This window comes from Leuciscus leuciscus (genome assembly GCF_965113295.1).
Source record: "Leuciscus leuciscus genome assembly, chromosome: 10".
Lineage (NCBI taxonomy): Eukaryota > Metazoa > Chordata > Actinopteri > Cypriniformes > Leuciscidae > Leuciscus > Leuciscus leuciscus.
The window spans coordinates 5,889,926-5,916,788 of NC_138734.1; the positions used below are offsets into that span (position 1 = coordinate 5,889,926).

Consider the following 26,863-nt stretch of genomic DNA (forward strand, 5'->3'; position numbering starts at 1 on the left):
CTTCCGGTGGGCGTGGCTCAACGGCTAGTTCACTTCACGCTGCTGCCATTTTAGTGCGCGGTGAGCGGCCGTACAAAGAGTCTGCACAAATAAACAATGCTGCAATAGTCACGGTCTGCGGTTATTTGTGATATTAGAGCAGTCGACGTTCCTTTGCTCGGATCGCACTCATAATCCATCATGTCCACCGAAACTCCACCGGACCAGGTAAAGTAAAGACATATGATATGTGGATTGTGTAGTGTTTGAAATCAAGTGCTCGTGTTTGCGGCCTAGCTGTTGAGTTCGCTCCTAAAGCAGGACGCTGTCGATGTTTAAAGCTTTATTACACGCCTCGCACAGTATGCGTCGAGTGCTTGTGTTGTGGTTGTACTGCTGTGATAAACTCGTGAAACATTTGAGTAGTAGAATAGACGAGTGTTGACGTAATGCTGTTGTTCAGGTGCTGGCGATTGTATGACTGAACCTCGACACACCACGATGCCATTGATTTTTACGTCTACTATTGTTTATAGCAACATTCAGATTTATTATTTTGGATTGAGAAAGCCAACGTACTATTATTCTATTTAAATGTATTTTCTTTACAATAAAAATTGACTGCAACGTCTCCTAAAGCTTTAAAGCTAACGTTACACCGCCAAACTCGGACAAGCCCTTCCCAACGATCGGACGATTTTCCTGAAACTGGCTTCCAGAACTTCGGGAAAAACTCCATAGACTTACACTAACGGAATCCTCAAATGTCCTAGAAATCAATAAGAACACCTAGTAACATGCTGTAACTATAGCAATACTCTAGCAACCACCTAGAATACCCTAGTAACCCCATAGCAACACCCTACCATCCACACAGTAACTTGTCTGTCAGTCCTTAAACGTTCAACATTTTAGGCTACCTTTTAAAAACATTCAAAGCTAATTAATGGCTATTTAAACCTAATTTGCAAGATTTTTAAACTACTTAAAACTCTTAGCCAGGCTCTCTCAAGCCAACATCGAAGTTTGTCTGACTTGTTACAAATAACAATCCTTATCCTTTAGTATATTACCATAACTAGTTTTTTTGGTGTCAAATTGCAGTCTATGAAGGCAGCTTTCAACTTTTGAAACGCAACACAATTAACCGCTGTATTTCAATTACACTGCACAATTATTTTAGATTAAGAACCATTGATGTTCAGCTTATGGTTATATATCCAAAATATGAAAGGGAACTAGCATTTCCCTGGTGTCCCACCAGAATTAAGGGTCTCTTGGGAACAGGTGTCGATGATGCACCGACATTTCAGGATAATCTGGTTTCACATTTGTCGTTTCTTTTCCCCTCAACAGGCAGCAGAGTACATCCCAGAGAAGGTGAAGAAAGCAGAGAAGAAGTTGGAAGAAAACCCATATGACCTCGACGCTTGGAGCATACTGATTCGTGAAGCACAGGTTTAGTGACACAGGGTTGCATTCCTTTCTACCCGGGGGTAACATGTTTTGGGAGGGGGACGGGAGGGCAAATCTGATGCTGTTTCATGTAAACGGTCTTTGGGACGTACATTATGATTCTGTATGTAAATGAATTTTACTTCTTTTAGAATCAACCCATAGACAAAGCAAGGAAGACATATGAGCGACTTGTCGCCCAGTTTCCCAGTTCGGGCAGATTCTGGAAGCTATACATTGAAGCTGAGGTTAAACTTTATTTTAATTTAATGACATTTTCATATCTGTGCATGATGATGCTTCTCCCCATTTTGATCAACAATGTGATATTCACACAACACCAACAATGCACTATAATCGCAGGGCGTGAAGGGAAACTCATAGCTTGTATCATTTAGAGGTTCTTAAGTCATTCTTTTCCTTATACTTTGCAGTTTTATGAGGTGATATTGTTGCATGTTTTATCTGCAACAGCATTAAAACAATTTTAATGGTATTGGAGTGCTTTAGCCTTTATTACTTGTGTCAATTTCTTGCCTCCTGTGTCATTTCTTTGAGGTTGTTGTGGTTTGTAATTAATTATTCAAGATTTGCTCCATACTAGCGTCTAATTCTCTTGTCCCTCATTCCATATTATACATGTCAGTTGTAGTCCAGCATGCACAGTAGTCCACACATCAACTAAGTATAGTTTGTCTAAATCCTGAGGCGAATGTAACGGTATTTTACAAGTATACACTTGCACCACACAATGCAGCACATGCTCACATTCTTTAGATTTACTATTAGATTATTTCTAAATGTGAATATATGATATGGTGTTTATATGCAGGAGTGCAGATTAGGGACAGATTGTAATGGTAAGTATCTTACAAGTAACATTTAGATGCACATTACATTCAACTAACTTAACAAGTGTAGTCACTTAAATGGTTAGGTTTTTGGTGGTCCTCTTTTTTTAAGATTCCTAATAGAATTTTTTTTTTTTTTTTGCCCATTGACAAATTATTTTCTGGGTATAAATAATTCAACATCACTAAAAAAACTAAACATGATTTTTTTTAATATATATATTTACTCTTACAACTTTTTGGTGGAGGGTAGTTGTGATTTTAATTTTTTTCTCTTTATATGCTTAGTTGATTGTTACAGTTGACCCTTTGCTAAGCCCCGCCCTATTAACATTACTGACCAATCCTGCCTTTGCAACTTGGCCATTTTTAGATAAGTTTTGCTCTTTCCAAATATCTCAGGCCAAATGAACATGTATAATATCAGTAAGAACAGATTTACTCCAAGATAATGTTAAACTTGGATGTAATTTTCATAGTAATCAATAAGAGTTTGCAGTATTATTGTGAATGTGTTAGAAAGTTACTAGTTGTTCTGTTTACTCACATCGGTAATCACTTTCAAATTATTGTAAGTTTCACTTGGGGAAGAAAGGTAGCCACAAATCTGATTTGCAGTCTTCAATTTTTTTTTAATCATTACTGCATCCAAAAGTGGAGAGAATTTTAATTAATTTCAGCCCAAGTAATAATAATTTTCCAATCCATTTTGAGCACATTTGATTGATAATCCCTCCATTTACTGAATTCTCCTGTTCCTGTCTGTGGGATGTTTTGGAAAGCTGGACTCAGAAACGCTAACCAATTAGAGTGGAGCTTATTGAAGGGTCAGTTAGGATTGGAGCTGCAATCACAGAAATAATTTCCTCTCTAAAACCAGACCTCATCATGGATAAATCAATAGGAGAGCTGTGCTCGTATTAAATATTTATTTTCAGATCCCCAATTGTGATTTCTTGCTAATCAACCTTTTCTGTTGTCATCTGGATTTAAATCAAAAGTGTAATGGGTCTGAAAAATCACTTATTTTGATTCAGTATATTTAACCGAAATTAGTATAATGGAAAAATCAGGGACCAATCAATTGTAGGTGTTTATGCACCGAGTATGATTGAGCATTTCCAATCATTATTTAAGCTTCTCAACCCTTAGTCAAAACTGTTTTATTTTTTTACCCCTATCGTAATAAAATGCACTTTAACAAGTTTGGCTTGTCGTTGTAATGTGCATTCATTGTAATCTTGTGTCAGTGAGTGTGCGTGCATGCGTGTGTCCGAGGCAAGGAGACGGCAGTACCACAGTGATCATGTCCCACGGCGACTCTGCCTCAATGCCAGTCTTTTTCACACTCTGTCATGCTGAGTTTTGATTTCGTTTGGAGCTGTTGGGTGGTTTGGTTAAGTATGTCAGTCTATCACCATTTGCCCTGGAGCACAGACACACTGCCAACAACCTCTCACAGCTGACCTCAGTGTTATTAATCCCATTTAATGTCACCAAGAACCACCGAGCTAATCTGAAATGGCCTTAATGAGAGAGTTCTGTCAGCATTTACTCACCCTTATATCGTCACAAACCTGTTTCAGTTTTTTTTCTTCAGTGGAACGAAGACGACCTTTTGAAAACAAAAATCTGTACAGTGAAAGTGAATGTTGGTTTGGTTCCCATTAACTTTCATTGTATGCGTTTAAACGTTCTTTAAAATATCTCTTGTCTGTGTGTTCCACTGAAGAAAGTAAATCATACAGGTTTGGTATGACAATCATGAGAATTTTAATTAAAAAAAACAATCCCTTTAATGACAACAACGCACGCATAGTCATATTATGTAATATTAGCAGGTTGTCCTGTTTTGCTGCTATTTTCATAGCAGCTTAAGTGCTGCCATAGAGTGCAGTACAATTGATTTCAGTAACACAACAAAATCTGACTTTACCTCTTATATTGTTATCAGTGAAAATGCATCAATCCCTGATGACATACTGGTTAATCTGTTTCTTTTTAAATGGGATTATTTAATCACTGTCCCTTGTCCAATCTAACCATTTCTTCTTACTCAAGATACATTTGAGCTCTTCTCTTAAGACATTTACTCATAATTTGCATCCCAGCAATCTCAAAACCACTGATTAACTCCAGTGATTATCTATAAGATCTTTGAATACTTGGGAGAATTTTCACATTCACCTGCTTTTTGTCCTCTGGAATACATGATGTGCTGTTGCCTCAAATTGTGTTCATATTTTATCTGCAAGTGCATGACTCGGTCAGTGCGAGGTTTAGGCCGGTTATCAGTCCAGCACTAAATCATGCATCCCTTGATATTATGTTTTTTAACATCTGAAATTCAGTTTTTTATTGAACACTTGTTGCAAATCGTGCTGATTTCTGTTCCCAAGGTAATGTTATCTAGCTGGGTAATAAAAGAGGATTTATGGGAATTGCCAGAATGACCAATGATCGACTTAAGAGCTTCACTTCAAATTGGTTATAAACAAATTCAACACATGTTTTGCACTGTAAAGTGTTTGAGTTTATAGCTGTTATGGTGCTATTGTACATTATTCTTTTTTTTTTTTTTTTTTGTGGTGGCATAGTGCTATATTGTTTCTGACGCGTATAAAAAGATGATGCAGGACGTAGTTAGTTTTTATATTTGTGGCGCACCAGCAGAGAAAACACTGGTGAGCCCTGAAGTTTCATTTCTGTGTTTGACTTAGTGGTGAGAAATTGGTTTCTTGTTGTTTTTTAAAATTCTATTAACACACATTTTGACAGTGGTATTGTTGTTTATTGCTGGCTCTTATTCAAAGCAAAATATTTATTTTAAGTTTAGATTTTACTGCAAAGATTAATAAACGGTGATCTGTAACTGCTTCACACTTACACAATTTCCCTCAAAATAGCAACTTCTGCTAAATATATTTTTCTGTTTCTCAAAGGAAGTTGGTGAATAAGAGAATTAGTCTTAAGTAAACCTGTGTTTTAAATAATTGTAAATGTCTGGGTGTAATGTTTCATTTTTGATGCATGCTAAAATTGTTTTTACTTTGCTACAACTACTTCATCAAAATACCTTCAGACGCAACCCCACAGGGATGTTAAATCTTAAATCTTTTCCAGGGTTTTACACTCCAAAAAGCAATACATTTACTCATACATAATGGCCTGGTTTCATAGACAGGGCTTAGATTAAGTAGCTTTTATAAAAACGCCTTGGAAAAACATTACAGGTGTGAATCTTCAGACAAAACAATGGCATATTTTAAGATTTGTCAGTGCAAGTTGCTTCCAGTTAAACAGCTCAAACATGCCTTTAGCCTGAGATTAGGCTTAAGTCCAGTCTGTGAAACCGGGGAAATATCCATCACACCATTTGCAGCTTTGTGGCCCATTCATGCGCACATGAAATGAGTCATTCTTCAAACTAGTGAATCTTGTGACTGGATGCCGACTCGCATGCAGTTAATGGAGGAGGACAGTCATGAAACTGACACTATATTACGCAGGGTTGTGTGAATGTCACATCGTTGACCTTAAAAGGGTTGTTTGTGCATGCGTGTGGAGCAACTAAGTCTGGATACTGACAATTTAAAAAAAAAATAATATTGGTTTTCAAATGTGTCCACAGATCAAGGCTAAAAACTATGACAAGGTTGAAAAGGTAAGCATTTGTTATCGCATGGAAGCCACATTTTGCATTTATTGGTTGTATGAAATTATTGTGATGGACACATCCATAGGTTGTAAGTCCATAAAAGCTGAGCTTTATCTAGTTCACCACTCAAAAGCTCAGGGAGAGTAAACACGAAGATGGTGAAGTGAAATAAAATAACACCCTGCTTCACTAGAGATATCCTGTTTGCTTTCCCGAATCCAGAAAACAGGCAATCAGACAGTAAACCCCGAGGGATAAAAATCCCAGATTTGATTCTTCATGATGGAGGATGCATTATCTGAGTTTGTTAGATCACCTTTCAGAGAGCAATTCACTGTTAATGCAGTTCGGCAACAAAACATCAGCCATTCAGGGTCAATATTGAGTCGCTTGATATCTCACGTGACCCTTTTATTTCTGAAACCGAGAAAGTACGTGATATTCTTTGCTCTACTGTAAATTACCATGTAAATATGAATGTTAATCATTCAGTGTAATGTCAAAATACTATGGTGTTGTAATCTGATGATCACAGATTATCTGCCAAAAATGCATGCAGAATTATAACATCAGTATATTTGATATAATTTGAGTTTTGTTGACTGATATGTTTTGTATTAACCTCCATCATGATCTGTCACAGTGGTGTGTGTGTGTGTGTGTGTGTGTGTGTGTGTGTGTGTGTGTGTGTGTGTGTGCATGAGTCAGTGCTGTACTGTAGTGTGATGTGCTGTATTGTGCATCAGATGGGTTTGTTCACTGTTCAATCTCTTGCTCAGTTATTTCAGAGGTGCTTAATGAAGGTTCTGCACATTGACCTGTGGAAGTGCTACCTCTCATACGTCCGGGAAACCAAAGGAAAACTGCCCAGCTATAAGTATGTGAGATGATTGTGTTTCCATGGCTTTATAGCGATCGACTGCCTTTTTCAGTGCCTTATATCTATAGCAATATCTAGAGAGAAGGGGGGGGTTATATTCCCTACACAATGGGTTCAAAGACCACAATTCAGTCTGGGGTTTAAAATCTAATTATAAAATGGAGAGTTTTGGTCCTTGATTTAAATCTAGACAGAAATGGTTTTAGATTATAAAACGAAACTTTAATATAAATAAGCAATATTTCGGATTCTGCTTTATTTCTAGTTGACTAATCAAGTTTGCGACAATTGAAGCACAAGATACTCTTTGAAATTGAAACATCCTCAAATAGTTATGGGTAACATGATTTTCAGTTTTTTTTTATTATTATTTTTTATTATTATTATTATAGTGGAGGGATATACCAAATTATGAAATGTTCATTTTTCACTTAAACTTTATGTTCTGTAATACTGATGACATAATTTATATTGGGACAAATTATTAAATTAGAAGAATGCATAGTTTTCTCAGACTTCTAGACCTATTGTATATAATAACATTTAATTATAGAAAAATTATGGAAATTAAATGAACATTAAAAGTACTTTTAGAATTAAAAGTGTCACTTTTACATCATAACAAGTTTTGAATACAGGAAATTGTGAGTTGTATATATCGCATATAGTTAGAAACCGACTTTAAATGTGCTGTTCTTTGACAGGGAAAAGATGGCACAAGCTTATGACTTTGCTTTGGATAAGATTGGGATGGAGATTATGTCCTATCAGGTGAGGGTTTGACGGTCCTTATTAATCCTGATTTGTTGTCCTATGGCATCATAAACATTAACTTAAAACTCTTCTCTTAGATTTGGGTGGATTACATCAATTTCCTCAAAGGAGTGTAAGTATACTGTTTGTGTTCTCCCAAAACCCATTTCACAGTCATTTAAAGAAGTTCACATTTGGAGGAAAGGCATTTGACGAGCTCTCTGTGTGTGTTTCATCTAGAGAGGCCGTGGGGTCGTACGCTGAGAACCAGCGAATCACAGCCGTCAGACGCGTGTACCAGAGGGGTTGTGTCAACCCCATGATTAACATCGAGCAGCTCTGGAGGGACTACAGCAAATATGAAGAGGTGAGTACGTGGAGGAGGATGATGATATTCTGATTATTCTGGTTTGGTAGACACAGTAATGGTGGCAAAACTGTGGAGTAGCCAGTTAGTGTTATAATTGCCACAACTTTAGATGATTTTAAATCAAAGTTTTATCTGTTTGCCATTTCTTTAAAATAAATGCAGTTATATTATCTGTTCTATTGTTTGTTAGTTGTCATATTTTTGTGTTTTAAGCTATATGTGCAGCACATTGATCAACAGTTGTTGTTTTAAATGGTGCATATAATGTGATGTTGACATTGTAAACCGCAATAATTCAGATTTGTTATGAGAAACTTCTCTTCAACTCTTAATTGGTTGTAATCTGGGCTAGAAATGCTTTTGGTTGTAATATGTATGTACCATTTATGTTTGTCATAAATTGCTTTTGTTCCATTATAAAGGGCATAAATGTGCACTTGGCTAAAAAGATGATTGAAGACCGGAGCAGAGACTACATGAATGCCAGGAGAGTAGCCAAGGTGAGTTCAGCACTGGTTGACATTCACACAAAAAACTACACCTGTACTCATTAATACAAATACACTATAAATAACAAAACATTTGTGGATATCTCACATGGTCTTATCTGCATCTCTGGTTATCCATGGCTGAGAACCCCAGTAGCAATTTACTAGTAATCTTAGTCTACATCTACACTAATCCAGATACATTTGAAAAAGGCATTTTCGTTTCAAAGCGCTCTCCTCCCACACTAGTGTTCAAGCATTTTCCAGAAGTTTCTCATCCACACTGAAACTTCGGAAGACGCTTAAATCACCTTACTGCGCATGCGTAAAACACAATACAAGATGAGTGAGATGATACCGAGAGACCAGGCATCATAAAGTTCTCACACTATTCTTTAGGCACAATCACTTTATTAACAAAATATCTCACCGCTTATTGGTGTGTTCAAGTTGCACTCAATCGCCATTCATTGTATGGTCTAAAACACAATTGCCCATGTTTTGACGCAAATTGACTGCAAATTTTTTTGCGATCTTTGCAGTAATGTAATATAAAGATTGAACAAATCTTATGTTATCTTTAGCAACACTGTGTGAAAGTTAATTACACATAGCAGGGTCATACCAATATAAATTTGGGAAAAGCCTGTAAAAGTGCTTTGCAAAACTCAAAAGTGTAACACTCCATAGAAATGTATTTTTTCCGAAGTGTTGACAACTTAGTGTTAACTAATAATTGTTGCAAACTGGTACTACCAACAAAATATTAGTGCATTCCTGGAACTGGGCGTCGTTACACTACATCCTTAGTGTATAGCATAGCTTTCTGCCAGGACTTTTACAGGCTTTTCCCAAACCACTGAAGTGACCTTCCAATGCCTCGTTTTATGAGTACAGAACCTATTTGTACTACTGTAGAAGTTTGGTACCATTCCGGGCATTATTAGTGGGGTAATTTACGAGATACAACCTTGGATCCATTAGCGCCTGCACTAAGCCATCCGGCTGATATCTCTAAATAAGCTCTAACTTTAATAATGTTCGACCAAGGGAAAAAAGGCTTCTGGGGGAGTGTTTGGCTCGAGGTCATGGTGCAAAGGACCCTAGGTTGAAATTACTCCGAACCATCCCTTTAATACGCATTATTGACGCGGAAATTAAAAAATTAGTAGCAAAGCTCTAATCAGTGCGAGTAAATCTTTTTGTCTTTGTGCAGATTCATCACATGCACAAATTTGCTGTCGGTTCTGCTGTCATTGTTTGACACTCTAAAACCTTTGCTTTGTTGTGAAAGTTGAAAAGTTCTGAATTCAAGTGAAGCTGCACTTCAGTGGGCGGTTTCTAAGCACCAGGATGAAAACTCTGTTTCTATTGGTTGCTCCCAATACCTCCTTTTTCACAGTCCACGTTACAATGCAAAAATTGCGTTTTCAAATGTATTCTCTTGAGAGAGCATCTTCAAAAAGCGAATTCTTTCACAGGACAAAAATGCAGTCTTGTTGTGTACATAAGGCCAAAATGTAAAGAAATGGATGCGTTTTGAAATGTATCCGGATTAGTGTAGACGTAGCCTTATTTTATCTGATGCCGAAAACACTTTTTTAATTAAAAGAACACTTTCGACGACTTCTCGTCACTTTCCTCTCGGTTCCCACTGTATCCTGACGGTGTGATTTTAATCCCTTTCAGGAATATGAGACTGTGATGAAGGGTTTGGACCGGAACGCCCCCTCGGTACCGCCCCAGAACTCCCCACAGGAGGCCCAGCAGGTGGAGATGTGGAAGAAATACATCCAATGGGAGAAGAGCAACCCACTGCGCACCGAAGACCAGACTCTCATCACCAAGAGAGGTAGATTCATAACCAATGAGGAGCAGGTTCTGGCAATCCACCAACTGCTGTTTCAGTCCTGTATTTAGCATGACTGTAGTCCAGTCACAGTTACTTGTCTAAAGTTTTTCACAGTATATATTGTTTCAAAGCAGCTTTACAGAAAATCAGGATGTTATGTTTTATTATATCCTAATATCTTCATGCCTTTAGCAGATTAGAGCCGGACTATAATATAGTTCACATTTTGAGATGATACAAGCAATCAAGCAGTTGAGATTTGCTATAGTGTACAGTATATCGCCCAATGTGAGTATACCCACTTAATATATCAAACTTTATATAAAGAGCTGGTTGATAATAGTTTACATTTACAACAAAATAAATATCAGGCAGTTGAGATTTGCTATATATTATATATCGCTTTATGTGAGTGTACTATGTATGTGGATAAAGTTGCATACAATATACAGTAGTGGCCAAAGGTGATGTCTCGCCTTTATTCTTTACCCTTTTTTAAATATTGTTAATTTAAAGATTTTATAAGCATATTGCATAGTTGTGCTTGGAGTCAATTGGTTTATTAGTGATAACACAATGAAACATGCCAAACTGTGCTGACATGATTTTTGGCCAGGCTGTCATACAAAGAAATTGTTCAATTATTTATATTTAAAAGTACTGATAAACATATATAAATGTACTGAAGCACATTGTGAAATTCAGTCTAAAATATTGAGCATAGTTTAGTCACAGGCTGAATGCTGGAGGACGATGTCTAATGTTATATGTTGTTAAATCAAGCCATTTTGTGTATTTTGCAGTGATGTTCGCCTTTGAGCAGTGCCTTCTGGTTCTCGGGCATCACCCTGACATCTGGTACGAGGCGGCCCAGTACCTGGAACAGTCCAGCAAACTGCTGGCAGAAAAAGGGGTTGGTTTGCACATCAGTTTAAGTAAAACACTGTTTTAGTGCTTGTGTGCTTACATTTGAAATGTTTTTTCTTTGGTTGTATTTAGATGCTTAGGTGTCATATTAACATGCAATTGATGCACATTTCCATGATCTCTCTCTCTTTCATTCATGATCTCCTCATTCAGGACATGAACAATGCCAAGCTGTTCAGTGATGAGGCGGCGAACATCTACGAGCGCGCCATAGGAACTCTGCTCAAGAAGAACATGTTGCTGTATTTCTCTTTTGCAGACTATGAAGAGGTAATCTATCTATATATGTACCTGATAAGAGGTATCAGGATGACCTGAGCTGTTGGGAACCTTTTAAAAGGGCCATAATCTTCACTTTTGATGCATTTGAAGGCCTTCAATGAGGTCTGTTTATGTTAGTCAAGTTCTCTTGCACCAAAAACACTCAGAATTTAGATTTGTCAATTTTCCAGCCATTTTCTGTTGTCTCACCTCACAGTTGAACAGGCTGTTTTGCTACTCTACCTTTAAGTCTTATAGGGATCTCCCAGTCACGTTACCCCTAGCCGCGTGTCAGCCATTTTGACGGAATACTATTGCACAAGCGCACATACATGAGAATGCGGATTATCACGTTTTATGGCTGCGAATTGATTAAAATAATGAATAATGGTCACGGTATACTATTAATTATCTTGAGCCTGCTGAAATGTTACTATAAATATATTTTCTTTCCAACTGTGCAATCTTAATAATAAATCGGCTAAATATATTTATCCACTAAGCTGCAGCAGTCCTATGCTCGTCTTCCCATTACGTTTTTTTTCTCTTTCTGACATTTCATACCTGTTGTTACATTTTTTTAATTAAATTGATTGCTTGTGTGTGCTGGTGTTCATTCCAGTCTTTTAAAATAGTTGAATGAATGAATGCTCGCGAGGTGCCTGTAACGATTTTAAATAGACTAACGTTAGGCTATTTAATCAATAACACAGGGTAGAGGAGAACGACAGTCAACTACTTTGAATATTATAGCATTTTGGGCATAAACATGTAAATAGTGAAAAGACTGACATTGAAAAATGACACAGAATGATTAAAATGTAATATTTAAATATTTAATCCAAATAAATAAATGTTCGTGGTTCGCACTGATGTTATTCATTTGTTCTCACACACTTCAGCGTCGCGGTCACTGGCCACTATCTATTATTAGCGCAGCGGCCGTCAGCTAACTCTTCACGTCAGGTCATCATAAAAAGAAATATACAAGAGGAAGATCAAATAATTAGGAATCATAGATCCATATGAAGCACCACGAGTTCTTTTTACAGGCATTAAATGTGTAGAAAAACTTCCTGACATTGAGTTCGGTGACATTTACAGCTACCTTATTCACTTCCCATCACGCTATACCGGAGCTTCATTAAAAGCAAATAACAGTTAAAAGCTTAGCAGACTATCGGTATCACGAGTCCGGATGGGTCAGCAACTCTTTGATTTGGACGCCAGCGGGGAAGGATTTTTCAATCATCACCGCAAAGGTTGGTCAATAGATGAATATTTCGCGACGAGCTGTATTATCACCAGCGGTTTAGCATTTTTCTATTCCGTCAAGATGGCTGCTCCAAATGGCGTGACGTCACGCGGGACGTCCCTATATAGGTGAATGACCTCTCTTTTGATTGCATTTATCTGCAGAGTTAACTATGTCATTCAGGATGGGTAATACCCATTATATTGTTGTGTTTGAACATGAAAAAGGTCTACAAAGTCACTCTAAAGGAAGTTGTTCTTTATAACAGTAAGCACTGTTTCTGAACTCCCTGAAACACCTCCATTGTAGAGTTTTTGTACATGTCACAATATTCCTCATTTAAATAATTCCTGCCCATTGAGTTAGTTAGAAGTGTGTTGAAAGTTGCGGTTATGGGAAGGGGCGCGACATTTCCGAATCATGCTCGAAGCCTTTATTTCCTTTATTTCAAAGTGGCCAGAAAAATCCTGACAATTCAATATTTGACCGTTCATAGTATTGATCTGTGCTTGATTTGCAGAGTCGCATGAAGCATGAGAAGGTTCATAGTATATACAACCGTCTCCTGGGGATTGAAGATATCGACCCTACTTTGGTAAGTCCAGCTCTCTTTGGGGACAAATGCTAGGGTTTCCACTGTCATGGAAAAATGGCAATAATAAAGTTCTGCTGTAGAGTAAAATCTCTCTGATTTAAATTTCTGCCACTGAATAAAAAGGTATTTGCGAGTTTATATCACGCAATTCTGAAAAAGTCAGAATTGTGAGATATATTGAGAGATAAAAAGTCACAATTATCTTTTAAATTGTTTTATTCCGTGGCAGAAATAGATTCTGAATCCATAGATTCAAGATTTTTTTTATGAATTTAAAAATTCCTCTCCACTGATCATATCTGGGAAATGTATTAATATTCACAAATACGTGGGATGCCTGTAATATAACATTGCGTAGTCAAGCATGAATGAGTCATACCATTTGTGTTTGTTTTGCGGTCTCTGCTAACAAAGAGACTGACCCTTTGACGTTTTTGAATCGTTCAGGTCTATATACAGTACATGAAATTCGCCAGAAGAGCTGAAGGCATTAAGTCCGGTCGCTCCATCTTTAAGAAGGCCAGAGAGGATCTTCGCACTCGGCATCATGTGTACGTCACTGCTGCTCTGATGGAATACTACTGCAGCAAGGTAACCTCAACATTTTTCCTCATGAATTTTCAGCATTTCAAGCATTGCTGCTTCATGTTTTTGTGGAAACTGTGATGCATATTTTTGGGGGGGACTTTTTCAGGATTCTTTGAATAGAAAGATCAAAAGAACTGCTTTGAAATGGAAAGCCTTTGTAAATTGCATGATTAAATGTCTTTACTGTGACTTTTGATTAATGCATCCTTGCTGAATAAAAGTATCAATTTCTTTGACAAAAAGCCTTTTGAACAGTGCTGTATATATGAAATACATATATTTTGTGGTCCGTTACTTTAAAGGTATTCATGATGTACTTTTGTTTCCCCCACTGCTGTTCGATATCATGACTTAAAAAAAAAAGTCAGGCGGTGTAAATATGAAATGCATATGTTTTGGGGTCAATGACAACATTGAATACTATTAACAGTGTCAATTTTTAATAAAAAAAAAAGAAAGAAAATAATTTTTTTGTTGTTTACCAAAGGTTTGATTTCATGACTGAATGTCAGGTGGTATGACCAAGTAAAAAAAAAAACTCCAATTATTTAATATTTTATGATTTTCTTGTTAATTGACAACAAGAGAGCATCCTGGATTTGTTACACCCCACTGAAATATTAGTAATATTTTAAACACAAAACTAATTCAGTGTGTCTATTATTTTAAAGAAAAAAAATTAACCAGACAATGCCATTTGTATTCTTTATTATTTTTACCTTATTCAGTCAAAGGCTAATTGATGATTAAAAATGAACCTTTTTTTCATAATGAGATCTTCACATTTGTTACATATTGCCCCTCAAACATCATAATGACTTAATTCAGAAATTGCCTTTTAAATCAAAAAAGAAATATCCACACACACAAAACCGACTATCTGAATGACTGTTCCCTCGACGACAGGACAAATCTGTGGCCTTTAAGATATTTGAGCTTGGACTGAAGAAATACGGTGACATTCCTGAGTACATTTTGGCGTACATTGATTACCTCTCTCACCTGAACGGTAAGAATACAATTCGATTCTCATCATCCACACGTTTGGTGAATTCACAATATCCTTTTAATCTGATGCCAAACAATCAGTGCAATTTCTGTTAGGTGAAACACTGAAGGGAAAACCATTTCAGCCAAAGCATTGTGAGATTGCCTATCATTGACATGTCCTCGAGATGGCTGTTTATTTACACACCCACACACACCCACACACACACACACCCACCCACAGGATGATATCTGGCTCAGGAGTGCTTATCAGACCAAGCAATCCATCCGTCTGCTTTATGAAGTAGATAGCTAGGAGACAGTGTTTGCCTTGCAGTAAACATCGGTCGTGTTTGTCTTGTTGCTAGGCCATTACCAAAAAAGGAGGGAAAAAAAGGGTAAAAAGCCTGGCCAGGAATGAGTTTTCAAAAATGACAATGAATTATTGAGCTGTTTGCTCTTCCCTCCATCACAGAGGACAACAACACCAGAGTCCTGTTTGAGAGAGTCCTGACGTCCGGCAGTCTTTCCCCTGAGAAATCTGGGTTAGTGGGATTTTATTGATCTTTTATTTTATGCAAATAAACCATTTATTTCTTTTAATTTGCTCTTAAACATTCCTAACTATCTGCTGGGCTTTTCACACTTTAAAATGGTTAAAGTCTGTTATTTTAACCCTGGATTAAAACTCATTAATAAAGGGTTAGTTCACCCAAAAATGAAAATTGTCATCATTTACTCGCCCTCATGTCGTTACAAACCCGTAAGATTTTCGTTCATCTTCGAAACATAAATGAAGATGTTTTTGATGAAATCTGAGAGTTTTTCTGTCTCTCCATTGACAGCTACACAACTGACACTTCAAAAAGTTCATAAATAGATTGTAAAACTAATTCATAAGAATTTAGCAGTTTAGTCAATTTTCTGAAGAGACTTGATCATTTTATATGATGAAAAAATTGAATTTAGTCTCGGGAACAAAAGTCTTACAGGTTTGGAACAACATCAGGGTTAGTAATTAATGACAGAATATTCATTTTTGGGTGAACTAACCATTTAGCATTTAAAGTTTGCGCTACTTTACATGCAGCCAAATCATCTTTTAGTAAACGGATTGATGGCAAAATCAGATTGAAAAGCCTCACTAAATCGATCCGATATGAGCTTGATTCAAATGAAATTACGATCAGATTGGAAGGGGTTGTGTTGATCTGAAATAATTGGATTAAATAGGAATTATCTTTGTTGGATTCAAAAAATGCCATATGATGTTTATGTCTTACAAACGTGTGTTTTTTTGTCTTATGACTGAATACATATACTAAATATTTTCTAAACAATCTCTTCTGACGTATATATATGTTAACTTTCTTTTTCGAAATGTCATCAAGGCAAAAGTGGCAATTCTGCTTGCACACTTACATGAGGTTTTGTGTAACAGGGAAATCTGGGCGCGCTTCTTGGCCTTTGAGAGCAACATCGGGGATTTAGCCAGTATCCTGAAGGTGGAGCGAAGGCGTTTCATGGCCTTTAAAGATGAATATGAGGGAAAGGAGACGGCTCTACTGGTGGACAGATACAAGTTCATGGATTTGTACCCCTGCTCCCCCTGTGAGCTCAAAGCCCTTGGTTACAAGGTACGATGGGAAGCGTAGTCATTTTAATACACTGTCATTGTAAAGGCCCCGATTTACTCCCGGCAAAGCTCTTTTTCGTTCTTCGTTTAAGAGTTTGAGATACCTTTTTCGGCAGTATACTGCTGAAACAACATCTTTCCCACTAGGGGTGTAACGATACACAAAACTGACGGTTCGGTACGCCCCGAGGTTTTGACATCTCGGTTCGGTTTGGTGGGGTGGGGGGTTTAGAAACTAAAATTGCTTCTTTTTTTTGCAGTGGTAAAATTAACAAATTCTGTTTTTGTCTTTAAATTAATTCAATTACAATTAAACTTTTCGCAAGGATATAAAAAAAAAGATCTGCTAATGCTAATCCCTATAAACTGTATAGGGAGCCCACACATTACTATAACCTTACAGGTTAACAACAGAGCCTAGACTTTTAGCCTAATTTCAGATACTATTTATTTTTAGTAATCAACACTCAACACATTGTATGAAAACATGTAAACTGCACATAAGGCTGTTTTCTCATTAACTTATGTTTTCTACTCTAATATGTTATTGAAATATAAATATTTATACAGTTGCTGTCATTTTCATGACAGATATTTAAAACATAGGCTACATTAAATAATCAAGACATCAATCATTAACATGTTAAGTAAAATATATTATATAGGCTAATATAGTGCATTTATTTAGTGCAAGAGTTCATTTAGGAACCAACAAGCTGTGGGCACTGAATGACTTGCCTGAGGTAAATATAAGGCTATGTGACAAACTAAGACGTTTTGTTGGCGTCTTTCCGCTGCTGAAACACTGATCGATTGATTACACAAGTTATGATGCCTTTCAGTAAGTATACTGTATCTTTTAACATACCTTCAGGTGTCCATTCATGTTTATTCTGTAACTGAGGAAGAGAATCGCGTTTACTCGCGCTCCGCGCTGCCGCTTTAAATGAGGAGCTAGTACAGTGATCTGTCACCTCACGCCACATCAAAGAGCGCCAAAACGGCATTTATTGTTTGAATTTCGTGATCAAATAGACAGAATTTGAAAGATTACACCTTGCTTATTATCGAAAGTAACAAAATACGGAGCTTGCTATTATAGGGTGTTAATGGTGGTTAGGTAAGGAATAGAACAAAATAAACATCAAAGCACTATACACATACCAAGGGCAGAAAGTAGGCCTAATACTCCCATGGTTACCAGACTATTGAAACCGGCTGAATTCGATCGCCCCACCTAAGATATTTTTCACCAGCCGCGTATTCGTTGTGTACACATAAGACAAGACCTCATGTCCATTGAGCCGGGGCTGGGCAGGGGCAGCAGGGGGCGGGGCGTCCTCGGTACGCCATGAGAGTATCCCGATACGTATCGTGGGTGGTGTATTGCGGTTTTTCGGTTCGGTTTGAATATCGTTACACCCCTATTTCCCACACTGCTGAGAGCGACGTATATGTAAATATGTGCTGCATGCTTTCCTCTTAATAACCATAAACGCACGACAGAATAACAGTGGTGTGAAAACAGCAGTTGAGAAAGCATCTGATCTGTGATGTAAATGTTCGCACCAGCTCTGCAGTCAATCACGCCATGTTTATTTATATAGCACTTTATACAATAGATTGCAGCTTTACAGTATTAAACATGAAAAAACGATGTAAATGTCGCTTGTTAATTAGCAGTTACAAAGCAGTTCATGTTCTCACTCACGTCTGACCTCGACGGACTGAACAGAAGATTTCCATGTCAAAGAAGGCGGAGTCACAGTGAGAGCAACACCAACCTATTACATAATCTCCACGGACCGATGATAGTTCGAAGGTGGTCACTAGCCTGAGTGAACTTTTCCTGAAAGTTTGCTTTGGCAAGCTGTTTCGTTCTACAAAAACAAACTCCAAGCGAACTTCATTTTGGCTTGAATTTGTTCAAAATGACGTCACACCAGTTTGTTCTTTGATTTTTCTTGAAGTATATTGGGGCCTTAAAAACATCACTAACTTGCTGTACAACAGTCATCTGAACATTCTCCATCATCTGATTTGCAGGACGTGTCTCGTGCCAAATACGCAATGATCCAGGAGGCGGTGGTCACTCCTTCCACTCCTGCGCAAAAAGACGAGGCCGACCGCAAACCCGAGTACCCCAAACCAGACACCAACCAGATGGTTCCTTTCCAGCCGCGTCATCTGGCACGTGAGTATGACATCAACACCTCACGACATGCATCTAACATTAAAACCCCAAGCTGGATACTTTGAGTCTCCACGGTCTAAATCATGTCAATAAAGCATTCCCAGTTGCATACGGTTGTACTCTGAGGTCGTGTTGTGCATTGCTGAGTTTGGTGACATGTTCTCCTGACAGCCCCTGGACTACATCCTGTTCCTGGAGGAGTGTTTCCTGTCCCGCCCACTGCCGTCATCCTCATGAAGATGCTGCCTCCTCCCAGCTGCTTTACAGTCAGTTCAACACCTCGTCTTCTCTTTAGACCAAACAGTAGCATGACTGTCAGTCAAGACTTGTCATTGTACAGGACAGTTTCATCATGTGTGTGTGCGTGTGTTTTTGTTTTCAGGGTCCGTTTGTACAGATAGATGAGCTGATGGATTCTCTCAGAAGATGTGTATTGCCAGAGAGTAAGTATCTCAGAGTATCATTACTGTCATCTTCTGCTCTCTGAAGTCACACCCTCACACCGGTTCAGTGGTGATTCATAACACATAAACATTACAGTAATACAGTGCTGGTTTTTGGTAACGCTTTATTTTACTGTGTCCTTGTTGTACAAGTTACATGTACATACTACAGTACAAACAGTCAATTATTCATAATTACAAGCAATTAACTCTAACCAAACCTTAACCCTATAGTAAGTACATGTTGTTAATTAATATTACTCCGTACTTAATTGACGCAATGACACTAAAATAAATGATGAATGAACATACTTTGGTTTCACTTTATTTTGATGGTCCCTTTAACACATGCTGTTGTCTAGAAGTAGCATTGCACCTACATGTCTACTAACTCTCATTAGAGTATTAGTAGAGTATTAGTAGACTGGTAGGGTTAGGGTTAGAGTTGACATGTAGTTGCAAAGTTACTTATGGCGCGTTTCCACCGAGCGGTACGGTACGGTACGGTACGGGTCGGTACCCTTTTATTTGCGTTTCCACTGCCAAAAGTTGAGAATGGTACCAAAAAGCCGAACCGTACCGTACCACTTTTTGGGTACCCTTCCGTTGGGGTACCTAGCACAGTGGTACGGTACTAAAAGGTGGAGCTAGACTCACTGCAGGACGTTGATTGGTTGACAGAGAATCGTCACTTGCGCGTGCTACGAGGGGAATGACAACATAAGAAGCGCCATTTTTTAATATACAGTTTAATATAATACTACTGTTACTGTGTCACGAAATGTAATTTTAAGAGTTTTTCAGGCGAGAATGTAGTTGTTTAAAGCTCAAATCTGTGGTTTATTTATAAAGATGATTTGTTTTTCCCCGGTTGTGAGATCCATGCGATCAGCGGGCGCTCGGCGCTCATGTTTCCCGGCTGGATGAGCCTTTCCTCGGCTATAGTTCTTCTGACGTTCGCCGATGACTCCGACGGTAGTGGTTAAACATGAGATATAATTCGTCTTGTGTAGACCTAACGGGCGATCTTTGGTCTCGTGAATATATAATTCGTTCCCTGTCAATCGTTTTGGCTGAGCTAAGTTTAGTTTCATATTATAGGCTATTTGTATTTAACTTTACTGTTGTAGCGCAGCATTTGGACATTTGACTGAATTGTTTGCTTTATTTCTTATTGTATAGCTTCTTGTACCTTTTACTTAAACTTTTATATTGGCTATTATTGATAAAACTGAAATTTTACAAAAAAAAATATGGTTTCTTGTCATTTTCTTATTATAAGATTATCACTGATGTTTATTGCAACATTTGTACAAATGCATATATTGCCTGTAATATGTGTAATTTTTTTTAGTATTTAAACGAAAAGAGGTAACGTTAGGGTTGTGTTTTAAATTTCGTTTTGTTATAAATAGAATAACGTATAACGTGCAGTGAATAATCAATATGCGTTGCGCATGAACCACATTTGTGTCCCTATAATGTTTAATTTATTTAAATGAAAACGAAAAGAGGCAGAGTAGTGTTTTATAACATATTTCGTTTTATTGTTGCTTAAAATGTACATACAGAGTAACAGAGATAACCGGAGTAGCAGATCGCGAGCTGAGTGACGCTTTTAAGAACGCGCTGTACCATTTGCATGTAGGAGTCGCACATGGCAAGTACAAACTTTGCGTAGTTAATATTGAGAAAAGCCTAATGTCGGCGCTTGTCTTCTTGTGACAAACATGTCGAGGAGCAAGAACAAGATCTGCTGTATATGTCATCCATTGTAGTTTACTATGTTCTTCTTCGCGCGAAAATGACGTCGATCGAAACACCACGCCTATCAAGTAAGGGTACTGTTGGCAGTGGAAACGCTAGCCAGATCATGGTTAACAGACCCGAACCGTACCGTACTGTACCGTACCGTACTGTACTGCTCAGTGGAAACGAGACATTATAGTCAGAAGAGTGTCTGTTGGAGGAGCATCACTATAAAGAATTATCAGATATTAAGCAGACAGTCTACTAATACTCTAATGAGAGTTAGTTGACATGTAGTTGCAAAGTTACTTAGTCAACAGAATGTTCAAAAGGGACCATCAAAATAAAGTGTCTGCTGTCCTAAACATTACAATAAATATTACTATGAGGTATAAACATTTTACATTTGGAATTATATATATACTACTATAAATCTTACCAACCCCACCCTTCTTAAACAGTAGTACTGTATAGGCCCTACTTTATATATTTTTATGTTTAAATACTTTTTTAATATGCTGTATTTTTGCATTATGATAATGGGAATGGAGGGGCTTGATTGCCATGAAAATGATTTATTTTTTAAGTTAAATGTACTTGTGTGTTTGACTTTTGTACTTATTTTTGACTTTTTGTACTTTTTTTATTTAAGTAAAAATTATGGTAAAGCTAATATATTAAATATATTTTTGTAATTAAAATCAACATAAAGGCATTACATTTTAAAAACTACTAGATGGATATTTCACTGTACAAGTAGTATCATTTTTTGGGAATTAAACATTTCATGAAATATGACACATTGTTGAGAGGTTTTATGTTATTCATCCAGACACATTGTTTATATACTGTATTTTTGCATTATGATAATGAGAATGGAGTGGCTTAATTGTCATGAATATAGTCATTATAATTCTCAGTATTTTTGATTGACTCTAATTAATTTATTAAAGTGAAAATTATGGTAGTTATTATAAAATAATTTTTGTAAATTTTTTATGTTCGACATAAAAGCTACCATGCTAGATATTTAACTGCATAATTAATATAATTGTTTGGCATTCAAATAATGAGGTGGGGGGGGCGCTGAATTGTCACGCATGCCTCAAATAATATCATGATGCAAAACATGTTTTTGGGTGAAATATGCCACGTACATGTTCTTGAAGTTGATTTGAATGATTATGTTGAATGATTATGCACTAATTCCACTCTCTCTCTCTCTCTCTCTCTCTCTCTCTAGCTGTAGATGCTGCTGTAGAGTTGATCACTGGGAAACAGTTAGACATGACCAGCGAAGGAAACGGGCCTGTGGAAAACCACGCTGTTGCAAACAAATCCTTGAAAAGGCCTAACGCGGATTCAGATGAAGAGGACGACAAAGGATCCATCGCACCTCCCATCCACGACATCTATCGAGCGCGACAGCAGAAGAGGATCCGATGAGCTGACCCCAAAACACACACACACCTGAACATCACAAAGGACAACTGAACCCGAACCCACCCGTGTGTCTCGGCTCACTGAAGCTGTCCTGACTGGTTTAATGTGCACCTGCACTCCGACAGCCAGTGGACGAGAGCCAAACCTGCGTTTCAGACTCATCGCTGGAGATCACAAGTCCATCTCTTACCCGTCATCGCTGATCTCGTTTCGGTTCAGTGCTTTCAACGTTTCTTTTTTAACAGTTTTATTTTTTAAAACTGGGTGGTTTATACTGTATAAAGTTTTTATTCTGATTTGCCTCATAGTTCTGAACTTGCCATGTGTAGTTGATGGTGATGGAAGAGTTGAAACCCTTTTTGTAGTGAACTGATGATCACACACAACTTGCTTCCAATAAAACAAAAATGATAAAAATGGTATGTGGTGTGTGTGTTACTTCGCTGTCTGGCAGTTTTAGCAGTGTGCCTTGATACAGACTTCAATGCATTTCTGCTCACCACTAGGATGCACTATAGCGCTATAGATGCTAAGCTGTTTGTGCACTACTGTACAGAGGAAACCACATCAGTTTGAAGACAGTTATAAAGGACCATTGTGTGAATCGCTCAAAAGCATTTAAGATTTAACCTCAAAAGAGTAGAGGTATATTTTGCATAAAATAAATGAAAGCTATTTTTAAGCCATTACATTTGTTGAGTTATAACACTATTTGTGTCCCAAATGACACACTATGCACTTATACACTATGTACTTGTGCACTATGTACTAAACTATGTAGTGTGTGAATTTTATAAGGTTATTTTGTCATTCCATATCAGTCTGATCCCCCTCCCCTTCTTCTAAATAATTAAAGCTGTGACAATTGAGTGCATGAAGTGTCCAACATTCCACTTTTTTTCCTTCTTTTTTTTTATGGCATTATCCAGGTATTTAAAGTGCAATATATTTTTTTTTTTTCAGTGTGAACACACCACTCGCATTATTTATACTACAAAATGTCAGAGAATGGTGCATTGGGACGCACCTAGTGTTTTTGAAAGCATTAAGCATCACTCCCTTCTCAAATTCTCAGAACTGTAATGCAGTATTTTTAATGTAAATGGGCTGTTCTGAAAATCTGATTGTTGTGAAAATGCCTAAATGCACAAATAAATATAAATAATGGCCCTAAAATAGACTTCATTTTCTTTTTCTTTTCACCTTTTAGAATGCATCAACACCACCAAGAACTTATGACCAGTGTTGGGGGTAATGGATTACTTTATTCAAGAAAGTAAAGTAACACAAAATTTCAAATTTACAACATTATATCTGAGTTACTTTTTCAAATAAGTAACGCAAGTTACTTTGTTTTCCCATTTATTGACTGACAGCTCTCCTGTCCTCATGTTGAGAGAAACCGTAAGTGCAGAGGTGTTGTGTGCGCTGTGTGTGAACATGATGCTTACTGTAGATCTAGACTAAATGTGAGCAGGAATTTAAGCCCAATTTATACTTCTGCGTCGAACTTACGCCGTAGCTACGTCGTAGGCTGTGTGTAGCGCGCGTCAGCGTACCCTGACGTGCACCTCTCCAAAAATGTAACAACGCGTCAAATACGCGGACGCAAGCGCTGTGATTGGTCTGCTAGGACCGCTCCCTGGGGTTTCACATGCTCCCTCTGCGCGCGTGAACGCGGACAACGACGCAGAAGTATAAATGAAAACCAACGCGTTGCCTAAAGCGTAGAGGCTCCGGCGTAGGTCCGACGCAGAAGTATAAATCAGCCTTTACTCATCTCACTTGCACAAAAACTACGGAGCCCCTAAAGGACATGGTGATTAAAGGGGTGATATAATGCCATTTTCACAAGATGAAAAATAAGTCTTTGATGTCCCCAGAGTGTGTATGTGAAGATTAGCTCAAAATACCTCACAGATATTTTTATATAGCATGTTCAAATTGTCAATTTATGAGGGTGAGCAAAAACGCACCGTTTTGTGTCTGTTCCTTTAAATGCAAATGAGCTGCTGCTCCCGGCACAGAGGGCGGAGCTTCAAGAGCTTGTGTCCCTTTACCTCATTCCAACATGCACTGAAAATTTCAAAAACTTTTTGGGCCCTATCTTGCACCCAGCGCAATTGACTTTGTACACCAACGCATGTTTCATTCCTATTTTGCACCCGATGCACAGCGGACTTTTCCCTCCACAGAAGCACGTCGGTAAATTAGGGAATGAACTTGCGCTCCCGGGGGCGGTTCAGCGAAAAGAGGAGGCGTGTTCCGGCGCAAACGTTCCCTGGTGCTATTTTGCAGTTCCAGAAAACAATTCCGCCACAGACCAGGAAAAACCTAGTCTAAAGTCAGTGGCGCGTTATTCAGTGGCGCGTTCAGATGCTATTTTGAGGGCGCATGCTTGGCCATAATGTAGCGTGTGCACAACGCACATACACTTTGCTTCTCTCATCTACACAGAAGCAGCAGTTTTCATTTTTGCAAATCATACATTATTACAAGGAAAAAATGAACACACGAGGGAAATCATTGTGGTGTCCATGAAGATGTAAAAAAATAGGCATAAATCTAGCTTACACATTTACCCAAATTATTATACGCCTGTTTAACCGAAGCTAATTTCGGTGTGTTTCTCCCATCCCCATACAATGTCACTTCTCTGTGTTTTACGGCCCTGACGAGAACGTCAGTCTCCTCGGCTGTGAACCGCTCCTGGCATGATCGGCAAATCCACCGTTATAATAGCAAGCCGCCATGGAACAAGCGCGTCACCTATGAGTAATGAAGCTACTTCAGACCAACCCATTTTAGATTTGCGTCGGGCGCAAGAGTCATTTATCCCGCTGGTATAATAGCAACAGCGCCCACAAAGTTACTTGCGTTTTGTGTTTGATACTTGGATTTCAGATCGTTAAAATAGGGCCCTTAGCCTTTTACGTTCAAACCGGATTCAGACAATAATGGAGAGAATCAAGAAGAACTGACAACATGTAGAATGCAAAAGGACGTTTCTGAATGGTTAGTTGATGAATTTTTATGTAGCTTATGTGTAGTTATCTTCTAGTCATTGATTAGCATATTCTGTCTTGATAATCTATAAGTCGTGTTCAGGGGGCGGGGTTTATGTAAATTGTAGGGTTGGTGATGTCACTAACCCGGGAGGGTTACCAGCCGTTTGTTGTAGTCCTTAAAAAGCGATTTAAAAAAAAGCAAATATCTCCCTTTGCTTTAAACTTTGAGCATTGTAACTTTGCAGATGTTGTTTATGCTCAAACAGCAACATCACACACTAACTAAAGTTAGAAAAGTGAAATCATAATCAACCACCCCTTTAAAAAAAAAAAAATGAGATTGGAAGAAAAAAGAAATTCAATGCTTTTGCGTTCCCCTGAGAAACTTTGCGCTTGCTCACAAAGAACTCAAAAGGTTTGCGAGTGAACGCAGACATTTGCCATCTCATATTTTTTTCCACCACCATGTACAAAAACAGATTCACCATTTTTCAAAATGAATAAAAACAATAAAATGCAATCTCAGAATATTACACAAACCTGCAATAATTAAATATGTTATATAATATATACTTTATGTATATTATCTTACTTTATTAACCAAAGTCTTTGCTGCTGACAGTTGATTACCCAATTCAACCATACAAATAAGCAAAAATTACTTTAGATAAACATCACATTTGTATTTAATATTTATTGTTTTTATTTCTGAAGAGTGTTTACCTTTTTTCTCCAGCTGTTCTTCTGCAATCCAAAGGTTTGTTTGAGCTGCGCCCTCTACTGTACAGGCGTGAATTGGCATTTGCTTCAGCCTGAGGCTAATTAAAGGAGAACTTGGTAACTTTTTTAACTTAATAAAACTGTCTAGAAATCATTTGGATGGTTAAACAACCTGTTCTGGTGATATTGGTGACTTTCCCCGCTCCCCCCAGCGTTCCCAGGCGGAAAACCAACCTTGCAACTTGCGCACTGCCGTCCCGGCAAAGTGAAATTGGAAGTCTCGTGAGAAGCGAGAACTAGAACGAGAACGAGCGCGAAACACAAATTGCTTTACGGCAATTCGACATAAACACACACGCATGTATGATGTATTACCAGATTACTCACCTCGGTAGACATAGTTCCACGCGATACAGTTGGCTTGCTCCGATCAAAACAAACGCACATGAGCAGCGGTAGAGAGGGGGAGGAGGCCGCCGCAAGTGAGTTTTTTACGACTGTGTTGTGAAATATACGCCCCCCCACAGCTGTAGGGGGAGCTCATGGGGAAAACATGCGACAACAAAAGGGAAAATCAGCGAAGAAGTGACTAGAGTTCGCTAGAGTTACAGAGTTCTCCTTTAATTTCACTTTTGTTGTGAAAGGGTAGCCTGGTTAAAACCAGACCATTCTCAGTAGTAACTGAGTTATGGTCTGGCAAAGCTTCATTAATAACTCATTTCCAAAGGGGCGTCACCAACGGACGTCGCTCAAATGCCTCTTGGTTAGACC

At 38.0% G+C, this 26,863-nt stretch overlaps 1 protein-coding gene and 1 long non-coding RNA gene across 2 annotated transcripts; one reads left to right on the forward strand and one right to left on the reverse strand.

Annotated features, from left to right (window-relative positions):
* Window positions 1-29: 29 nt before the first annotated feature.
* Window positions 30-22,784, forward strand: cstf3 (cleavage stimulation factor, 3' pre-RNA, subunit 3). The gene is made up of 21 exons (XM_082182197.1): window positions 30-207; window positions 1,336-1,437; window positions 1,587-1,682; window positions 5,917-5,949; window positions 6,723-6,820; window positions 7,528-7,594; window positions 7,675-7,709; window positions 7,817-7,943; window positions 8,369-8,446; window positions 10,124-10,286; window positions 11,090-11,199; window positions 11,367-11,483; window positions 13,250-13,324; window positions 13,772-13,915; window positions 14,819-14,921; window positions 15,375-15,444; window positions 16,341-16,536; window positions 18,582-18,729; window positions 18,901-18,995; window positions 19,112-19,172; window positions 22,165-22,784. The coding sequence occupies exons 1-21, from the start codon at window positions 181-183 to the stop codon at window positions 22,365-22,367; spliced, it is 2,148 nt and encodes a 715-aa protein (XP_082038323.1). The 5' UTR covers window positions 30-180; the 3' UTR covers window positions 22,368-22,784.
* On the reverse strand, window positions 2,508-5,910 carry LOC309507877. The gene is made up of 2 exons (XR_014209272.1): window positions 4,409-5,910; window positions 2,508-4,340 (listed from the first exon to the last, which is right to left on the reverse strand). It is a non-coding gene; the product is annotated as an uncharacterized lncRNA (long non-coding RNA).
* Window positions 22,785-26,863: the final 4,079 nt, after the last annotated feature.

Coding starts and splice junctions, on each gene's coding strand:
- cstf3 (XM_082182197.1), top strand. CDS start 181: ATGTCCACCGAAACTCCACCGGACCAG. Junction 10,287..11,089: donor GACTCTCATCACCAAGAGAG/GTAGATTCATAA, acceptor TGTATTTTGCAG/TGATGTTCGCCTTTGAGCAG. Junction 14,922..15,374: donor TTACCTCTCTCACCTGAACG/GTAAGAATACAA, acceptor CCTCCATCACAG/AGGACAACAACACCAGAGTC.